General features: G+C 39.3%; 3 protein-coding genes across 5 annotated transcripts; 2 read left to right on the top strand and 1 right to left on the bottom strand.

The window, feature by feature from the left end:
* The first annotated feature begins 3596 nt into the window (after positions 1-3596).
* On the top strand, positions 3597-6162 carry rmi2 (RecQ mediated genome instability 2). The gene is made up of 2 exons (XM_027173895.2): positions 3597-4060; positions 5758-6162. Exons 1-2 carry the CDS (start codon positions 3763-3765, stop codon positions 5907-5909), a joined length of 450 nt encoding a protein of 149 aa, XP_027029696.1. The 5' UTR covers positions 3597-3762; the 3' UTR covers positions 5910-6162.
* litaf (lipopolysaccharide-induced TNF factor) lies at positions 5982-10777 on the bottom strand. Of its 2 annotated transcripts, XM_027173894.2 has the most exons (5): positions 10746-10777; positions 9145-9292; positions 8489-8717; positions 6795-6948; positions 5982-6690 (listed from the first exon to the last, which is right to left on the bottom strand). In XM_027173894.2, exons 3-5 carry the CDS (start codon positions 8706-8708, stop codon positions 6582-6584), a joined length of 483 nt encoding a protein of 160 aa, XP_027029695.1. In that variant the 5' UTR covers positions 8709-8717; positions 9145-9292; positions 10746-10777; the 3' UTR covers positions 5982-6581. The 2 variants fall into 2 exon arrangements, with proteins under 2 accessions (XP_027029695.1, XP_047664090.1); XM_047808134.1 differs by lacking the exons at positions 9145-9292; positions 10746-10777 and adding an exon at positions 8808-8843.
* An 882-nt stretch (positions 10778-11659) lies between these two features.
* Positions 11660-14593, top strand: snn (stannin). Of its 2 annotated transcripts, none has more exons than XR_003444793.2 (2): positions 11660-11977; positions 13482-14593. XR_003444793.2 is itself a non-coding variant. In XM_027173861.2 (2 exons), the coding sequence occupies exon 2, from the start codon at positions 13566-13568 to the stop codon at positions 13827-13829; it is 264 nt and encodes an 87-aa protein (XP_027029662.1). In that variant the 5' UTR covers positions 13166-13260; positions 13482-13565; the 3' UTR covers positions 13830-14593. The 2 variants fall into 2 exon arrangements, 1 of the variants encoding a protein (XP_027029662.1); XM_027173861.2 differs by lacking the exon at positions 11660-11977 and adding an exon at positions 13166-13260.
* The last annotated feature ends 279 nt before the right edge of the window (positions 14594-14872 follow it).

The raw sequence follows: 14872 nt of genomic DNA, 5'->3' as shown, positions 1-14872 counted from the left end.
ACCTCATCCACCATCACCCTCAACACTGGAGCTCCCCAGGGTTGTGTTCTGAGCCCCCTGCTGTACTCACTGTACACTTATGACTGTGTGGCCACTTCCAACTCCACCACCATCATCACTTTTGACGACACTGTCGTGGTGGGCCTGATCTCCAACAACGATAAAACGGCCTACCTTCAGGAGAATAAAAACCTGGAGAGATGGTGCCAGGAGAACAATCTTCTCCTAAATGTCAGCAAGACTAAGGAGTTGATAGTGGAATTCAGCACAAAGCAGGAGCGGTCATACCAACCGCTAAACATCAATGGATATGTTACGCTCCAGTGGAGAGAGTGGACGGTTTCCGGTACCTGGGTGTTCACATCACACAGAACCTGTCTTGGTCCTGTCACATCAACACCCTGGTGAAGAAGGCCCAGCAGCATCTGTAACATCTGAGACGCTCAAGGAACTTCAAACTACCCTCTCAGGTGCTTAAGACTTTCTACACCTGCACCATTGAGAGCGTCCTGAAGGGTAGCATCACTTCCTGGTTGGGGAACAGCACCATGAAGGACAGGCGAGCCCTCCAGAGGGTGGTGCTGTCAGCTGAACGTACCATCCACACCGAGCTCCCTGACCTCAGGACATCTACAGCACGTGGTGCAGGACCAGAGCCAGGAAGATTGTAAAAGATCTCAGCCATCCCAACAATGGACTCTTTTCTTTGTTGCGTACAGGGAAACGCTTCCGCTCCCTGAAAGCAAACACAGAGAGAATGAGGAGAAGCTTCTTCCCGCGGGCCAATCGAAGTTTGAACCAGGACAACCTTTTTTTTGCACTATGTCACTTTAACTCTGGACTTGCATAGCACAGTGCCACTTTATACCACAGCATACTACACATGGACACTTTAAGGACAATCACTAAATCATTTTAATTTGTACTGCAAATATCTACCATACGCATTTATGTACGTATATACATATATTTTCATATATTTTATATAGTTTATACTAAATAAATAAAAATGTCCTTAATTCCATTCCTTTTTTATGCTTGAATACCAGACAGATGTAAAAAGTATTTCACTGCATGTCGTACTCTGTATGTATGTGTACATGACAAATAAAATTTGATTTGATTTGATTTAACATTGTGTTCTTTATGTTATCAGATTGTACAAATTCCCTAATAACTGGATTCTGAGTTTAACATGCTGCTAACATGGCTGAGAGTCTGGCCCTCAACATACCATGCACTGTTTATTACATACCAGTTAAGGTGATGTTCTCCGCTCTGGTTTCAGCTCTGGAACATTCAGGAGGGTCTGTTTTGGCAACAACAAGCTTACATGCTTGATCAGATTAGTGAGTCTTGTCGAGAATGTTGCAGATATTCAAGCTGCTGCTGGATCTCAACCTTTTTTGGGGGTTCAGGGGCTCATTATTTTATTTTTTCATCCAATTATAGACTGTGAGAGAAGCTGGCTTCTCGTTATCCACATTTTCATGTACTACAGGTGATGTACGTACAGTAACTCAAACTGTGCAACCAATCTACTGGTTCACTTAAGTGGACAAGTGTGACACTGATTCTTTCCCAAATCATCAAAACACAGATATTTCTTAAGGTTTGCCATTGAAGAACATAAGGTCCTGCTTGTTTTTAAGATGTATGCAGGCTGCCTTACTGACCTACTTGCCACTAGCTTCAGGATTCTTCTAGTCACTCCATGACCGTGAATGATTCCTTGATGCTTCCTGCAGCTGGACCCCAAATTGCATAGATGGAAATATTTTCTGTTCTTTTAGGACATTCCTAACAGAAGAAGTCCAATCGGAGATTGAAAATCAGCATAGATACCTCCCTTGCAGCCTGAAGGACTCTGTGGTGCCAGAGAGTTAGCAGGTGTACACTGAACACCGGGTGTACACTGAACACATCACCTGCTGGAATTGCTAGCAGTCCACTATACCTGCTAAACTGCATCTAACTACAACAATGGGGAATGAGATCAAGTGACTTTTTTGTCTTTCTCTTTGCACAGAATATCTTTATTTGCTCTCATCCACAACCCTTTGTACTCCATAGACTGCCCATGACTGACTTGTTTTACATATTTGCTCCTTTACTGCTAACCCTTCCCACAATGTACAGGATCCAGAAACTGTGCTCTTGCCACAGATACCACATGACCTACAGTAGGTTGCAATAGATGGTTTTTAGTGTATTTATCTCAGTGATTCAATCCTGACTTGCCCATGAGCCTGTGGACATCAGTAGGCAGAAGTAGGAGATGTGCGTATCAGGATAGGTGCTTTGTGATTAAGGAACCAAGAGAGTAATAGTGGCTATGCTTCCTCTAAAACATTCAACTGCCTAGACCTTAGATTTCCCTTGTTCCTTATCACGATGACTAAACTATGACTTTGCCAATGGTTTTTACCATAGTGTGTACTATGGAAAAACTCTTTAGCTTGTTGGAGTTGGAAAATTGATGTGTAAAAAAGTGAGTTTTGGTTTTAAAATGTTTCTATCGTGCCTTGGATTTTTTTGTTTTTTGTTTTGTTTTTGCTTGCTTTGCTATTGCGAATGAAACAGTTCAAAACGCCAAACATTTGAATGGCTCAATAAGTGGGTACGCGTAAGAAAGCATCATCACAAGAAAGCATCATCAAAGGTAAACAAAATAATGCTTTTAAATGAGTCAGTGCACAAGAAACAACAGCATCAACTTCAATTCAACTGCTAAGCACTGACTATGCAGTTTGCTGTTCTGAAGATGTAAATATAAATTTGCATCACAGTTAGCTGGATGCATTCTCGCTGTTTCCCTGCTTTGTTCATTCAGAGTACAACCTTTGACTTCCCACTAAAGAGGCAAGTCAAATGCAGTATTACCAGATGGTACTGTAAAGCAATGCTAGCAGTGGAAGGTGGGACCTTGGCATTCTATAGCATTTAATTTGACGTAGTTTGAATGAGTACAGAATGAATGGTTTTTTTTTCGTCTCTCCATTCCACCATTAAATTAAAATAAAATACAAATATCTAAAGATAGTCCATAGTGCATAGAAAGGATCTTATACTAGATGTGTACCCAGCCCTGAAGGTGAATAAATAAGCATGTTGCTGAGCAATTAGTTACTCAAATGAACTCAGATTCAGGCAACTGTGGTAAGGCAACTACAGATTCAGGCAACTAGATTCAGATTCAACTACAGATTCAGGCAACTACATATGTTTACATATATATATATATATATATATATATGTAAACATATGTACAGCATGTATTTTGTATATATATATTAGGTTATGGTAATATATATGTGCAGAATATATAACAGAATATTCTGCACACACACACACACACATATATATATATATATATATATATATATATATATATATATATATATATATATATATATATATATATATATATATGAATGCAGAATGTACAGTAGGGTATATATACATACACAAATAAAATAGTGCAGATGACAGTTAGGTCTCACAGGAGATTAGGCGGCATTATAAACTTTTATTATTATTTTACTTTATTTATTTAAAACTTTTATTTTGAAATGAGGATAAAGGCAGTCGGATCATATCAGGAAGTGGTTTTCAGAATGAGCCCAGAGATTGGTTCGTGGTGTATCTCTGCACTCTGATTGGCTAAATCGTCATACGCTCGTTCGAAATAGCTCCCGCGTTTGTTTTTGTTTTGTTGCTATTTCCGGTTGTGTTTTAACGTCTCAGGACGCTGACGGTAAGATGACAGCTGCGAATGTATCGAGTAATCATGGTGACAAGATGCGAAGACCTCCAGTAAAAGTTCTGTCCAGCCAGCTGAGAGAGGGGACCGGGTGCATTGTGGGCGGCGGGAAGATGGAGCTCAGTATCCGGAGACTGGGAGGCGGAGGGTCGTTAACGGTGTCGGTGGTGTGGATGCAGGGCAATGTGGTGGAAACACACACTGAACAAAACTCTGTACTGCTTCTAGACGACACGGGCAACTTCCACATCACCGGTGTGAACAACATCCCCAGAGGAAAGCCCTGTCTCCAGCCTGGTTAGTGTGCAACTCAAACTCACCTCGTGGGTCACGAGCTCAGGAAGTGACGTCAAAACAACATGGCGGCTCACAGTGTGGAGAGTAAACACAGCTGCACGTCTTACCTTCAAATGAGGTCTATAGTTTAGATCGGTCAACATACACACGTGTGTTCACGTGTCCAGTTGTTCGTTTACACTATTTTGGTAACTTGATTAAAAAAAACATAATTTGTGATTCATAGAATAGAATTTAGTAAGTTTGCAAATTTACATAATTTAGCAGACATCCTGAACCAGAGTGACTTACAACTTATTTCATTTTTATACAACTGAGCAATTGAGGTTTATAGGGGCCTTGGTCAGGGGCCCAGCAATGGTGCACCTGGGATTCAAACTCATGACCTTCACACCTTAAGCAGCACCAGTCCAATACCTTAACCAGTAGGCTACCACATCCCTAAATGCAAATTTACTGTTAAACATCTATGACTATTTACTACAGATTTGACTGTCGCAGTTGCTCAGTTGTTTTGCTCCAATATATACGACAACATTGAAAACACACAATTTTATAGAATGTCTTTGTATGCTGGAACAGGTAAGTGGTAGCTCAGTGGTTAAGGTGATAGACTACAGACTAAAGGAATGTTGTAAGCTCAAATCCCAGTGCCACCAAACTGCCACTGCTCGGCCCTTGAGCAAGGCCCTTAACCCCAGTAGCTTAGTTGCATAAAGGAAATAAATGTAATTTGCTCTGGATAAGCGTATGTAACACAAAAATCCCTGTTCCATCATGACAATGAACCTGTACACAAAGCACAGAGCTCCATGAAGACATGGTGTGTGAAGGTTGGAGTAGAAGATCTCGAGTGTCCTGCACTGAGCCCTGACTCTGACTCAACCCCACTGAACACCGACTGAACCCCAGACCTCCTCACTCTTACACCATCAGTATCTGATCTCACTAATGCTCTTGTAGCTGAATGAACACAAATCCACACAGACTCACTCCAACATCTAGTGGAGAGAGAATAAATCTGGAACAAGATGTTCAACAAGTGTGTGTGTGTGTGTGTGTGTGTGTATGTATGTATGTATGTGTGTGTGTGTGTATATATATATATATATATGGGTGTAATTAGTAGTATTTTTTTTCTTATTTGTGTCTACACTCATCAAATAGTGTAACAGTAAAATATAAATCTAATATAATGTGGTTGCATAAATAATCACGCGCTTAAACTAATATTTTGTTGAAGCACCTTTTGATTTTATTATTCACTCAGTCTTTTTGGGTGAGAGTCTATCAGCAAGGCACATCTGGACTCATTATTGTTCTGAAAGATCAAGTTCCTCTTCATTTTCAGCTTTCTAGCAGAAGCCCGAAGGTCTTGTGCCTACATTGGTATTGGCATTTGGAACTGTTCATTCATTCCGCCCTGAAGGCCCCAGTTCCAGCCACAACACGATGCTGCCACCGCCATGCTTCACTGTGCATATGATGATCTTTTGGTGATGTGCAGCGCATCCAAACATAATATATAAATAACCAAATTATGGCCGAAAAGTTCAACCTTGGTTTTATCAGACCATAAGGCATTTCCCAATAATTCTGAACACAGCCCCATCCCCCGTTATAAGTGTGTTTTTTGGTCATTTTTGTAGTTTCTAACTTGCATGTGTAAATGTAAACAGAGATTTTTTCCCCCACAGGAAAATACGTGATGGTTATGGGCGTCATCCAGTCACACAGCCCCGAGCCTGTGCTCCGTGCAGTGAAGATGGCAGATCTTTCAGATAACGCAGCCGTGCACAGGAAAATGTGGAAATATGAAGTTGAAGATCTCCAACAAACTTTGCCATAATGAACTGTAATATTTTACAAAACTTCACTGGAAATGATTTCTGCATTTCTGAAAGAAACTTTCATACCAGTGTTTTTTGTTTCCCTTTTTTTAATAATACTTTATTTTTCATGTGAGTGATATTTATACGCAGTAATTGCATTAAAAGTACATTTATAAAACTTTATAAACTTTACAGGACTGAGTAAATAAGTAACAATGTGCCAATACAACACTATAACAAGAAGGCAGTGAACAAGAGAGAAACAGATGAGCACCAAGACACCTCTTTATCGTTACTTTTAGAATAAAAGAAAAGCTATAAGGCACTTTGGAGGTTTATTCATTTTTCAGGGAGCGGTTATCGTTTTAGTCAGATTGAAATGTTTTTAAGAGTCCATTTTCACATATTCAGTCCATCACAGCCAACAAAAAATGTAAATAAACTAAGAACTAGACCTCAGGTGTGTTAAACATTATTTAGTTATATAGCTTTAATTCTATTTTAGATTGTAACAGTTTGTTTTGTATACATTTGAAGTGCAAAGATACAAGAAGAAGAAGAAAAGTAGATTACATTAAATAGAATTGAGTTGATTTTATAAAGTGGATTATGTATTCTGCATTAATACGAAATGCACAGAATGTTTGAAGGTATAAAAAGGTACAATGAGTACGTGCTTGGTTAGGAGATTAGAGACGCTTGAACGAGCCAATAGCTCTGTTGCAGTTGGGGCAAAAGTGTGTCACATCCTTCATGCTGTCCACACAGAAGGGGATCAGGCAACACCCGTACATACAGCTGAAAGAAAAGCCACAAACAGAACAGAAACTTGAATCCTGAGCAAAAGAGATACAATACATGGCTGAAAGAACTGTATTTATTTACAGAGTTATAGATCTTACCCAATAATGCACAGGCCTGCACAGACTAGCCAGGCCATGGTGCCTGAAGTGTGCTCCAGTCGTGTTACCACGGTCTGAGAGCACACAGGACAACAGGTCTGCGCTGGAACGTCCGCAAATGAAACCGGCTGCACGTACACCGTCTGCACTGAAACTAACCGACAAGGCCAGGGGGTCAGGACCAGGGAAATTCAGCACATCATCAAAGACCATTCAATTCAATTTATTTGTATAGCACTTTTGACAATTGTCTCAAAGAAGTATAGAAACAGAATAAAAATTAAGTTTTGTTATCTCTAACATTTATCAAGCCTGATGATCAAGCCTGTGGTGACGGTGGTGAGGAAAAGACTCCCTGAGATGATATGAGGAAGAAACCTTGAGAGGAACCAGACACAGAAGTAAACCTCATCCTCAATTGGGTGTCAATGTAAATAATGTCCATTATACAACAGTTTATTATCAAGTGGATTTGTGTAAAGAAAAGCTCCCGCGTTCTCTGAGCTGACCACAGACCCAATACCAATCATAAATAATCACAACATTAACCGAACACAAGAATATAGCTATTTAAAGGAACCACCATAAGAGAGAGACAGAGAACATGAGATGGTTGACACCATAAAACCAGAGGAAATGGATGTCAACATCTTAATCTAGAAAATCAAATATCACAGGAAGTTATGCAGCTCTATGCAGTGAGACCAAACCATGGGACGTTACTCTATGCTACAGTGAGACAAACCACAACAAGATGCAATACAGCACAACATGTCTTATTTCGCAATCAGGAACTAAATAGAAAAGAAACAGATTTTATCACTTTCAATCTTTGAGGTTCGGCTCATTAATAATCACAGCCATAAAGTATCTGGACTTTTTGACTCAGTGTAAACGTGAACATAAAGAGCAGTTGGAACACAACACAGTATATCATATTTATTTGTTTACAAACAGCTAAAAAGGATTTGTAAGTATTCAGACCTGGAAAGAAGACAGATTTAGGCTAAGATTAAATTTACACATGGTTTGTCAGGTCAGAAACAATTAGTAAATTGTGAATTTTAGGTCTGGTCATTTTTGTCAATGCCATAACTTCTAGTGTCATTTTCATGCACGGTGAAGAATTAAGTTTCACTTTCTCTGAAGTCTGTGGCTTTCTTGTGACGTCATCGTTTCAGGATGTACGGGTTTTTGGTTCGTAGTGTGTAGGAATGTTTTTGTAAATGAGGTCTGCAAATGTATTTAAGCCTTTTTTTTATTATTTCAAAATGCTCAGAGTGTATCTTAGACATCTTATCAGCATTAACAGAGTTTGTGACCTGAGCTTTGGCAATGGTACAAATGTTCCTTTCAGTGTTGACACACCTAGGAATTCAAAGTGAGTGATATAGAGAATGATCTAGATAGTGGAGTGTGGGTGTGAGGTAATGAGTGAATGAGGGAGGGAGTGATATAGTGATTGAGGGAGGGAGTGAATGATGTAGTGAGTGAATAGTGGGTTCAGTGAATGAAGGATTGTTTGAGTGAGATATTAAGAGAGAGCGAGTGAGTAAAGTAGTGAGTGATTTAATGAGGTAGTGGATGACAGGAAAAAAGGGAGAGAGGATGCATGATTTAGTGATCATGTATGTGTTAGAGAGAGAGAGAGAGAGAGAGAGAGAGAGAGAGAGAGAGAGAGAGAGACTCCTCACCCATAGGTGGGCTGGCCATAGACGGCACAGGTTGAGGTGGTGGATACATTGGTGTATAAGGCTGTGCTGGATAAGGAGCTCCTTCTTTGTAGACTGGAGGCGGAGGAGACGCAGTGCCTTGTGGGTAATGTGCACCTGCTCCCATAGTTTCAGCGTAAGACGGTGGTGGAGGTGCAAAGCCCATCTGTGCACTGGATTCCAGAGGAGGAGCGCTCGCCATTGGGACAGTCTGAAAACACACACACATCATCATCATCATCATCATCGTCGTCGTCGTCATGTAAACACTGTATATTACATGTAGAGCGAATAAACTGACAAATCTCCTCATTAACGCCATCGAACTCACATCACACAAACACACACGCGCACACACTCACTCTCGCTCACACGCACACACACTTACACACACACACACTCACTCTCTCTCTCTCTCACTCACTCACACACACACACACACACACACACACATCATCCTCGTCATGTACACACTGTATATTACATGTAGAGCGAATAAACTGACAAATCTCCTCATTAACGTCATCAAGCTGCGCGCTTTACTGCCACAAAAAAAAAAAACAAGTCAAAACGAAACTTAACTCAACGCGCTGAAGAAATAGCTCTAATTATACAATTCTAATAAATATTATACTTACAGTTCGTCTAATCAACTAGGAGGACGGATTTAAAGTGTATTTTAGACCGACAGCAGATCAATGTGACATTTCCGAGGGTCGTTTTGTCTTTACTGAAAAGTTCCGCGTTCAGTGACGTGGTTTCCAGCACAGACACTGGAGCTCCTCCCTGTATACACACACACACACACACACACACACACACACACACACACACACAAAAGTGATGGCCGGTTCGTGAACGAATCGTTCTTTTGAACCGGTTCTTTTTAGTGAACTGGATGAACCAGTTCACCAAATCGGATTAATTCGTTTTAAAACAGTTCGCGTCTTGAGTCAGCGCTGATCCACAAGTTACTAAACTTACTCACTTCACAAACAAGTTCTCCAATATTGGAAAGTGATATTTACACAGAACTTTTCTCCTCATGGATCCACCTTATGGAACAATAGGGTCATTATATTCAATAGGAAATCACTGTTCAGGTATGATTGGTATGAAAAGGGAATTGTTTTTGTGAATGATATTATAGATGACAAGGGTAACCTATTGGAATACAAAGCCTTCCTAGACAAATATAATTTGAACTGTACATATAGAAAATACAATATGATCTGTAAAGCAATACCTGCACCGTTATTACAGTTCATTCAAAACACATTGTTAAATGCACGTACAAGACACTTACCAACACAACCAAATTTAGTTATTAATGATTGCACTTTATTTCACAATAAATGTAATAATAAATTTATTAGTGATGCTTTGAAATCTATATTGTTCTTTGCTTGCAACAGAGGATTGTGTGTACAGATTCTGAACTTGGATACATTGTCCATAAAAAAAAAATCACATTTTAATTTCATTAAATGGCCCATTTCCCCCCAAAATAAAGAGACCAACTTTGAAATAATCTATAAGATATATCCGGTATATATGACTTTCTTAGAAGAATGTTTAAATTTGATGTAGACCCTTGTGTTTTTTTTTTGTGAGGTGGCTGATGAGACTCTGGAACACATGTTCTTTTTTTGCCCCGTATCTGACAGCTTCTGGTCTGAGATACACAATTGGCTGTCACTTCAGATGGATAATATCCCTACTTTCAACCTGTCATATATACTCTTTTATATGGACAATATAGATTCATCAGTATCTGATTAATATCATATGGGTAAATATCATATTCATTGCAGTAAGTGGAGGTGTTCTAAGCCTTCGTTTGTTTAGTTAATGAATGACTTTAAATTGTTTTCTTCCTCATTGAAAAAGATAAAATCTACTCAAATTGCAAGGAAAATGTATAGTGACATATCTAGGAAACTACTATTTTGATGAGTCTCTCCTTATGTACTGTTCTAAATATTTGTTTTTTACTTTCTTTAGCCTTTTTTGACTTGTGTATTTAAGCGTCTCCCCCTTTTTGTTTTTGTTTTGTTTTTGTTTTTATTATTCTTTATTGTTTTATCAAGAAATCCTTCTTGTACAGTGACAACATTTGTATTGTATATACACATGTATATCCTGTTCCCCAACGAGAGTTTTGTATGTTGGTGCTTTTTGTTAATACAAAACAAACAAACAAACAAACAAACAAATAAATAAATAAATAAAAACTTACTCATTCGGTCATGCCTGACAGCCCCTCCGACTCTAAATAAACTGGAGTATATCTAACTCCTGTACACTGAACTGAGACATGTTGTGCTGAGAGAACTGTGAGCTCGAGCTGTTGATACGTTGAATCATCTGTTGAATCATCAGTACACTGAACTAGTGATGGGAAGTAACAACAGCTCATCGGTTCTCAGTATGTCAGACGCAGTGTTGTAATGTAACGGGATACAAATACTTCGTTACTGTACTTAAGTAGAAATTTCACGTACCTGTACTTTACTTCGCTATTTAAATTTATGTCAACTTTCACTTTTACTCCACTACATTTCCTAGATAAAATGTATACTTTTACTCCGTTATATTTCCACTAAGCATCTTCGTTATTCGTTACTACAAAATAAAATCAGAAGAAATGTGTGCGACTGCAATAATGTAAAGGGTGTCCACATACTTTAGGCCATATAGTGCACCATTTTACCTTCACACGTGAGCTTTCCTAACTGATATGCACAACAGTGTGTGTGCGTGTCAGTGTGCATGAGCCAGTGTGTGTGTCAGTGTGCATGAGCCAGTGTGTGTGTCAGTGTGCATGAGCCAGTGTGTGTCAGTGTGCATGAGCCTGTGTGTGTGTGTCAGTGTGCAGGAGCCAGTGTGTGTGTGTGTGTGTGGGTCAGGGTGCATGAGCCTGTGTGTGTGTCAGTGTGCAGGAGCCTGTGTGTGTGTGTGTGTGTGTGTGTGTGTGTGTGTGTGTCAGTGTGCATGAGCCAGTGTGTGTGTGTGTGTCAGTGTGCATGAGCCAGTGTGTGTGTGTGTGTGTCAGTGTATATGAGCCAGTGTGTGTGTATGTGTGTGTCAGTGTGCATGAGTCAGTGTGTGTGTGTGGGTCAGGGTGCATGAGCCTGTGTGTGTGTGTGTCAGTGTGTGTGAGCCAGTGTGTGTGAGTGTGTCAGTGTGTATGAGCCAGTGTGTGTGTGTGTGTGTGTCAGTGTGTATGAGCCAGTGTCTATGAGCCAGTCAGCATGAGCCAGTGTTTGATTGGCTGGATGCGGATTCCGTCACTTCCTGTCAAGTGACAGCTCACTCAACAGCTTCCATGTTTATTTTTTATTTGTAAGAAATGTATTTGTTATTGTCGCTGTGTGTTTTTATTCGTAATCCAGTCTGCTGCACGGTGTCGCTGGACGCAGACGGTGTATCGGATCATGAGTCGACACAGCACTATTATTAGCTGATGTGGTGAGTGTTTGCTTCTCCATGGCACACTGTGTAAATCTGACAGATTCACTGCTTTAATGGGTCGTTTCTGCGGTCGTACCAGGTGTCGCAGATTCGGAGAGCTTGCGTTCTCCTTTTGCGCAAAAATGTTTCCATTTCACTTGTTTTTCTTAGGTGCACTTTCTCTCATGAGGATACTGGAGTTTCATAACACCTACATAACAACAGATCTCTTCTAATAAAGAGCCTGGTGTTATACTACTACAATATTATTATTATCTATCTATCTATCTATCTATCTATCTATCTATCTATCTATCTATCTATCTATCTTTATTTATTATTTAATTGTTTTTTTATTTATTATTGTTATTATTATTTTATTGTTTCAATAACAAATGATAAAAGATAACAAAATGCAATGCCATATTATTCAAATCTTAAAATAATAACAACAAAAGTTAATAAAAAATACAGAGAAGGGAATCGAGCAATACAATTCATTTAGAAAAGAGGATATAAATTAACAGCTTTGTAAAAGTCCATAGTTTTGACCACATTTCGGCTTTTAAAGTTTCCGAGTTAAAACGTAAAATGTTTGGTTTCTTTTCAGATCACTTTACATTTCTGGATATGAAACTTTCCAAATAAAATAAAAAGATTTAAAATAAAGACATGACATTTCACTATTTTACTTTCCTCATGAATAAATATAACATCTTTTTTCTGTATATTCATCTTTGTCCCACATAATGATTCAAAAAAACAAGTTTGACATCGATCCAAAAAACGTGCACAGCAGATTCTGTGTTTATATTACAGAATGTACAAGAATCCGATATATTATTTTTAGATTTTTGTTGAAATTGGATGTTGGATAAATTAGGTGTATAATTTTAAAATATACTTCACTAATTTTATTGTTATTGCAATACTTATTATTGTAAGTCCAAACCAATGTCCAATGAATATTCTCAAACAGATTGTCTCAGTGTTTAATTTGCTTTACTACTCATTACTGGCTTTGTGGTTGCTTATAAAGCTGCGTATTTACGTTATATATAAAGTATATCGTTTTTGTGCTGCATTCGACTAGATGTAATAACTCATAACTCCTGAAATGCGATTGAATAAATAAATAAATAAATAAATAAATAAATAAATAAATAGATAGATAGGAACTCTGGCGCTCTCTGTAACTTCTCCGAGTTCCACTTGTGACGTCATTACAACATGGCTGCCGACATAATCGACAGTAAATAAAGTAGGCCAAGCAGGTGAACACCTGACCACAGCTATATGAGGTTCTTCACCAAACAGTTACCCCAAATTTTTAATAACACAGTTGTATAGAATGTCTTTGTGTGTCCAGCATGACAATGAACCTGTGCACGAAGGCACAGAGCTTCATGAAGTCCCGTGTCATCATGCTGAACAGATATATTTATAAAACATGCTTTAGTTGTGTTTTAGCATGAATGCTGGAGCAGGATTCATTTGCTTTACTATCATTTTACTTCGTCAGGTTCTTTAAGATCTGAAGACCAGGAAGACAACCCTGTACCTGGACCCGTGCTTGCGTTAGACTGAGTTCTCCTCGACGCAGAAAATGTCGATAATGGACCACAGCCCCACCACCGGTGTCGTGACGCTCATAGTGACCCTGATAGCCATTGCAGCCTTGGGAGCGCTGATCTTCGGCTGCTGGTGCTACTTGCGACTGCAACGCTTCACTCAGTCAGAGGATGAGGAGAGCATCGTTGGTGAGGGTGAAACCAAAGAGCCCTTCCTCCTGGTGCAGTACTCGGCCCATGTCCCTCGGGCTGATCATAAGAGCAAACTCACTCCAATGGGCACAGAGAGCCACAGCTAATTGTTCTCTTCATAAAACCCTGTTCTGCGTGTGGGAATGTGGTTGATTCATGGAGTTACCATCCTGTTGTAATGAGAACCGGTTTCAGATCAAACGTAGAACTAAGCTAATGTATGTATTTGTCCAGCTGCTTGTAAAAAGTCTCCTTGAATGTTTTTTGCACTTTGTGGTAGTCCAGTGGAACCCTGTTATAATGTGAAACTGGTGCATTTCTGTTTTTGTTTATTTGTTTGTTTTAATTTACGACTCGCTGACATTTATTTATCTGCTGAATTATGTCCTTGGGTGCAGATACATTTTCTTATGTGCTCTTTTAGATGAACCCTAGTTTTAGCCAGAGCAGGCTCTGGTGTAAAGTCTCTATGTTAATATGTCAATTAAATCAGTCGTACGTCATCATAGTAAGTGAATACGGAAGGCTGTCTCGTCTTTTAGCACGGAAATCCGAGTCATGTTTAATTTCTACACGTGACGTTAGATGCCCCGATGCTCTGATCTGCTAAGAAGCCGTCGTGAACGAAAGCCAGTGACTGGGTGTCAGTGTGTGGAGATGCACCAGGAAGACCTCAGAGGTGATCGTTACGTTGGCTGAGCACATTGCTGTGTATGGAATTAGATGAGGTCTCATGAAAGCGGTTTCAATATATATACAGTATATAATTTTATATATATATATAGTCTTTCACTTCTGTCATGCTGAAACTGTCTGATGCACATCTTTGTAAGAAGTGGATTTGAGTGAATAAACATTGATTTGTGTGTGATCTTAATGTTAGGTCTTATTTATATGTTGCTTGAATGCATTTGGTTCACGGACAGATTTCACTCGAACTCCATGTGGTTAAACACGCTTGCGAGCCGAGTTCTGAGATGGTCTGAGATGTATAGCTGTGCAGATGGATGTAGCTATGTGTCCATGTTGCCTTTGTAATGTAAAGATCTCTCCAGACCGATAAAAGTTCTTACCGTCATGTGATCATGTATGAAGCTGGCAGGACAAAGAAAGACACGTTTACCTGGTCATCTGTTCTTAGTAACGCATG

The sequence above is a fragment of the Tachysurus fulvidraco genome, chromosome 24 (genome assembly GCF_022655615.1).
Source record: "Tachysurus fulvidraco isolate hzauxx_2018 chromosome 24, HZAU_PFXX_2.0, whole genome shotgun sequence".
Taxonomy (NCBI): domain Eukaryota; kingdom Metazoa; phylum Chordata; class Actinopteri; order Siluriformes; family Bagridae; genus Tachysurus; species Tachysurus fulvidraco.
The sequence above is the reverse complement of the archived record's forward strand: the minus strand, read 5'-3'. Positions and strand labels throughout refer to the sequence as shown.

Bases quoted from the DNA above. Each gene is read 5' to 3' on its own strand.
- rmi2 (XM_027173895.2), top strand. From the start codon at position 3,763: ATGACAGCTGCGAATGTATCGAGTAATCATGGTGACAAGATGCGAAGA. The intron at 4,061-5,757 runs GTTAGTGTGCAA...TTTCCCCCACAG, and splicing joins AAAGCCCTGTCTCCAGCCTG to GAAAATACGTGATGGTTATG.
- litaf (XM_047808134.1), bottom strand. From the start codon at position 8,828: ATGGCGTTAATGAGGAGATTT. The intron at 8,718-8,807 runs GTCAGTTTATTC...GTGTGTTTTCAG, and splicing joins TGGCGTTAATGAGGAGATTT to ACTGTCCCAATGGCGAGCGC. The intron at 6,691-6,794 runs GTAAGATCTATA...CTTTTCTTTCAG, and splicing joins GCAGGCCTGTGCATTATTGG to CTGTATGTACGGGTGTTGCC.
- snn (XM_027173861.2), top strand. From the start codon at position 13,566: ATGTCGATAATGGACCACAGCCCCACCACCGGTGTCGTGACGCTCATA.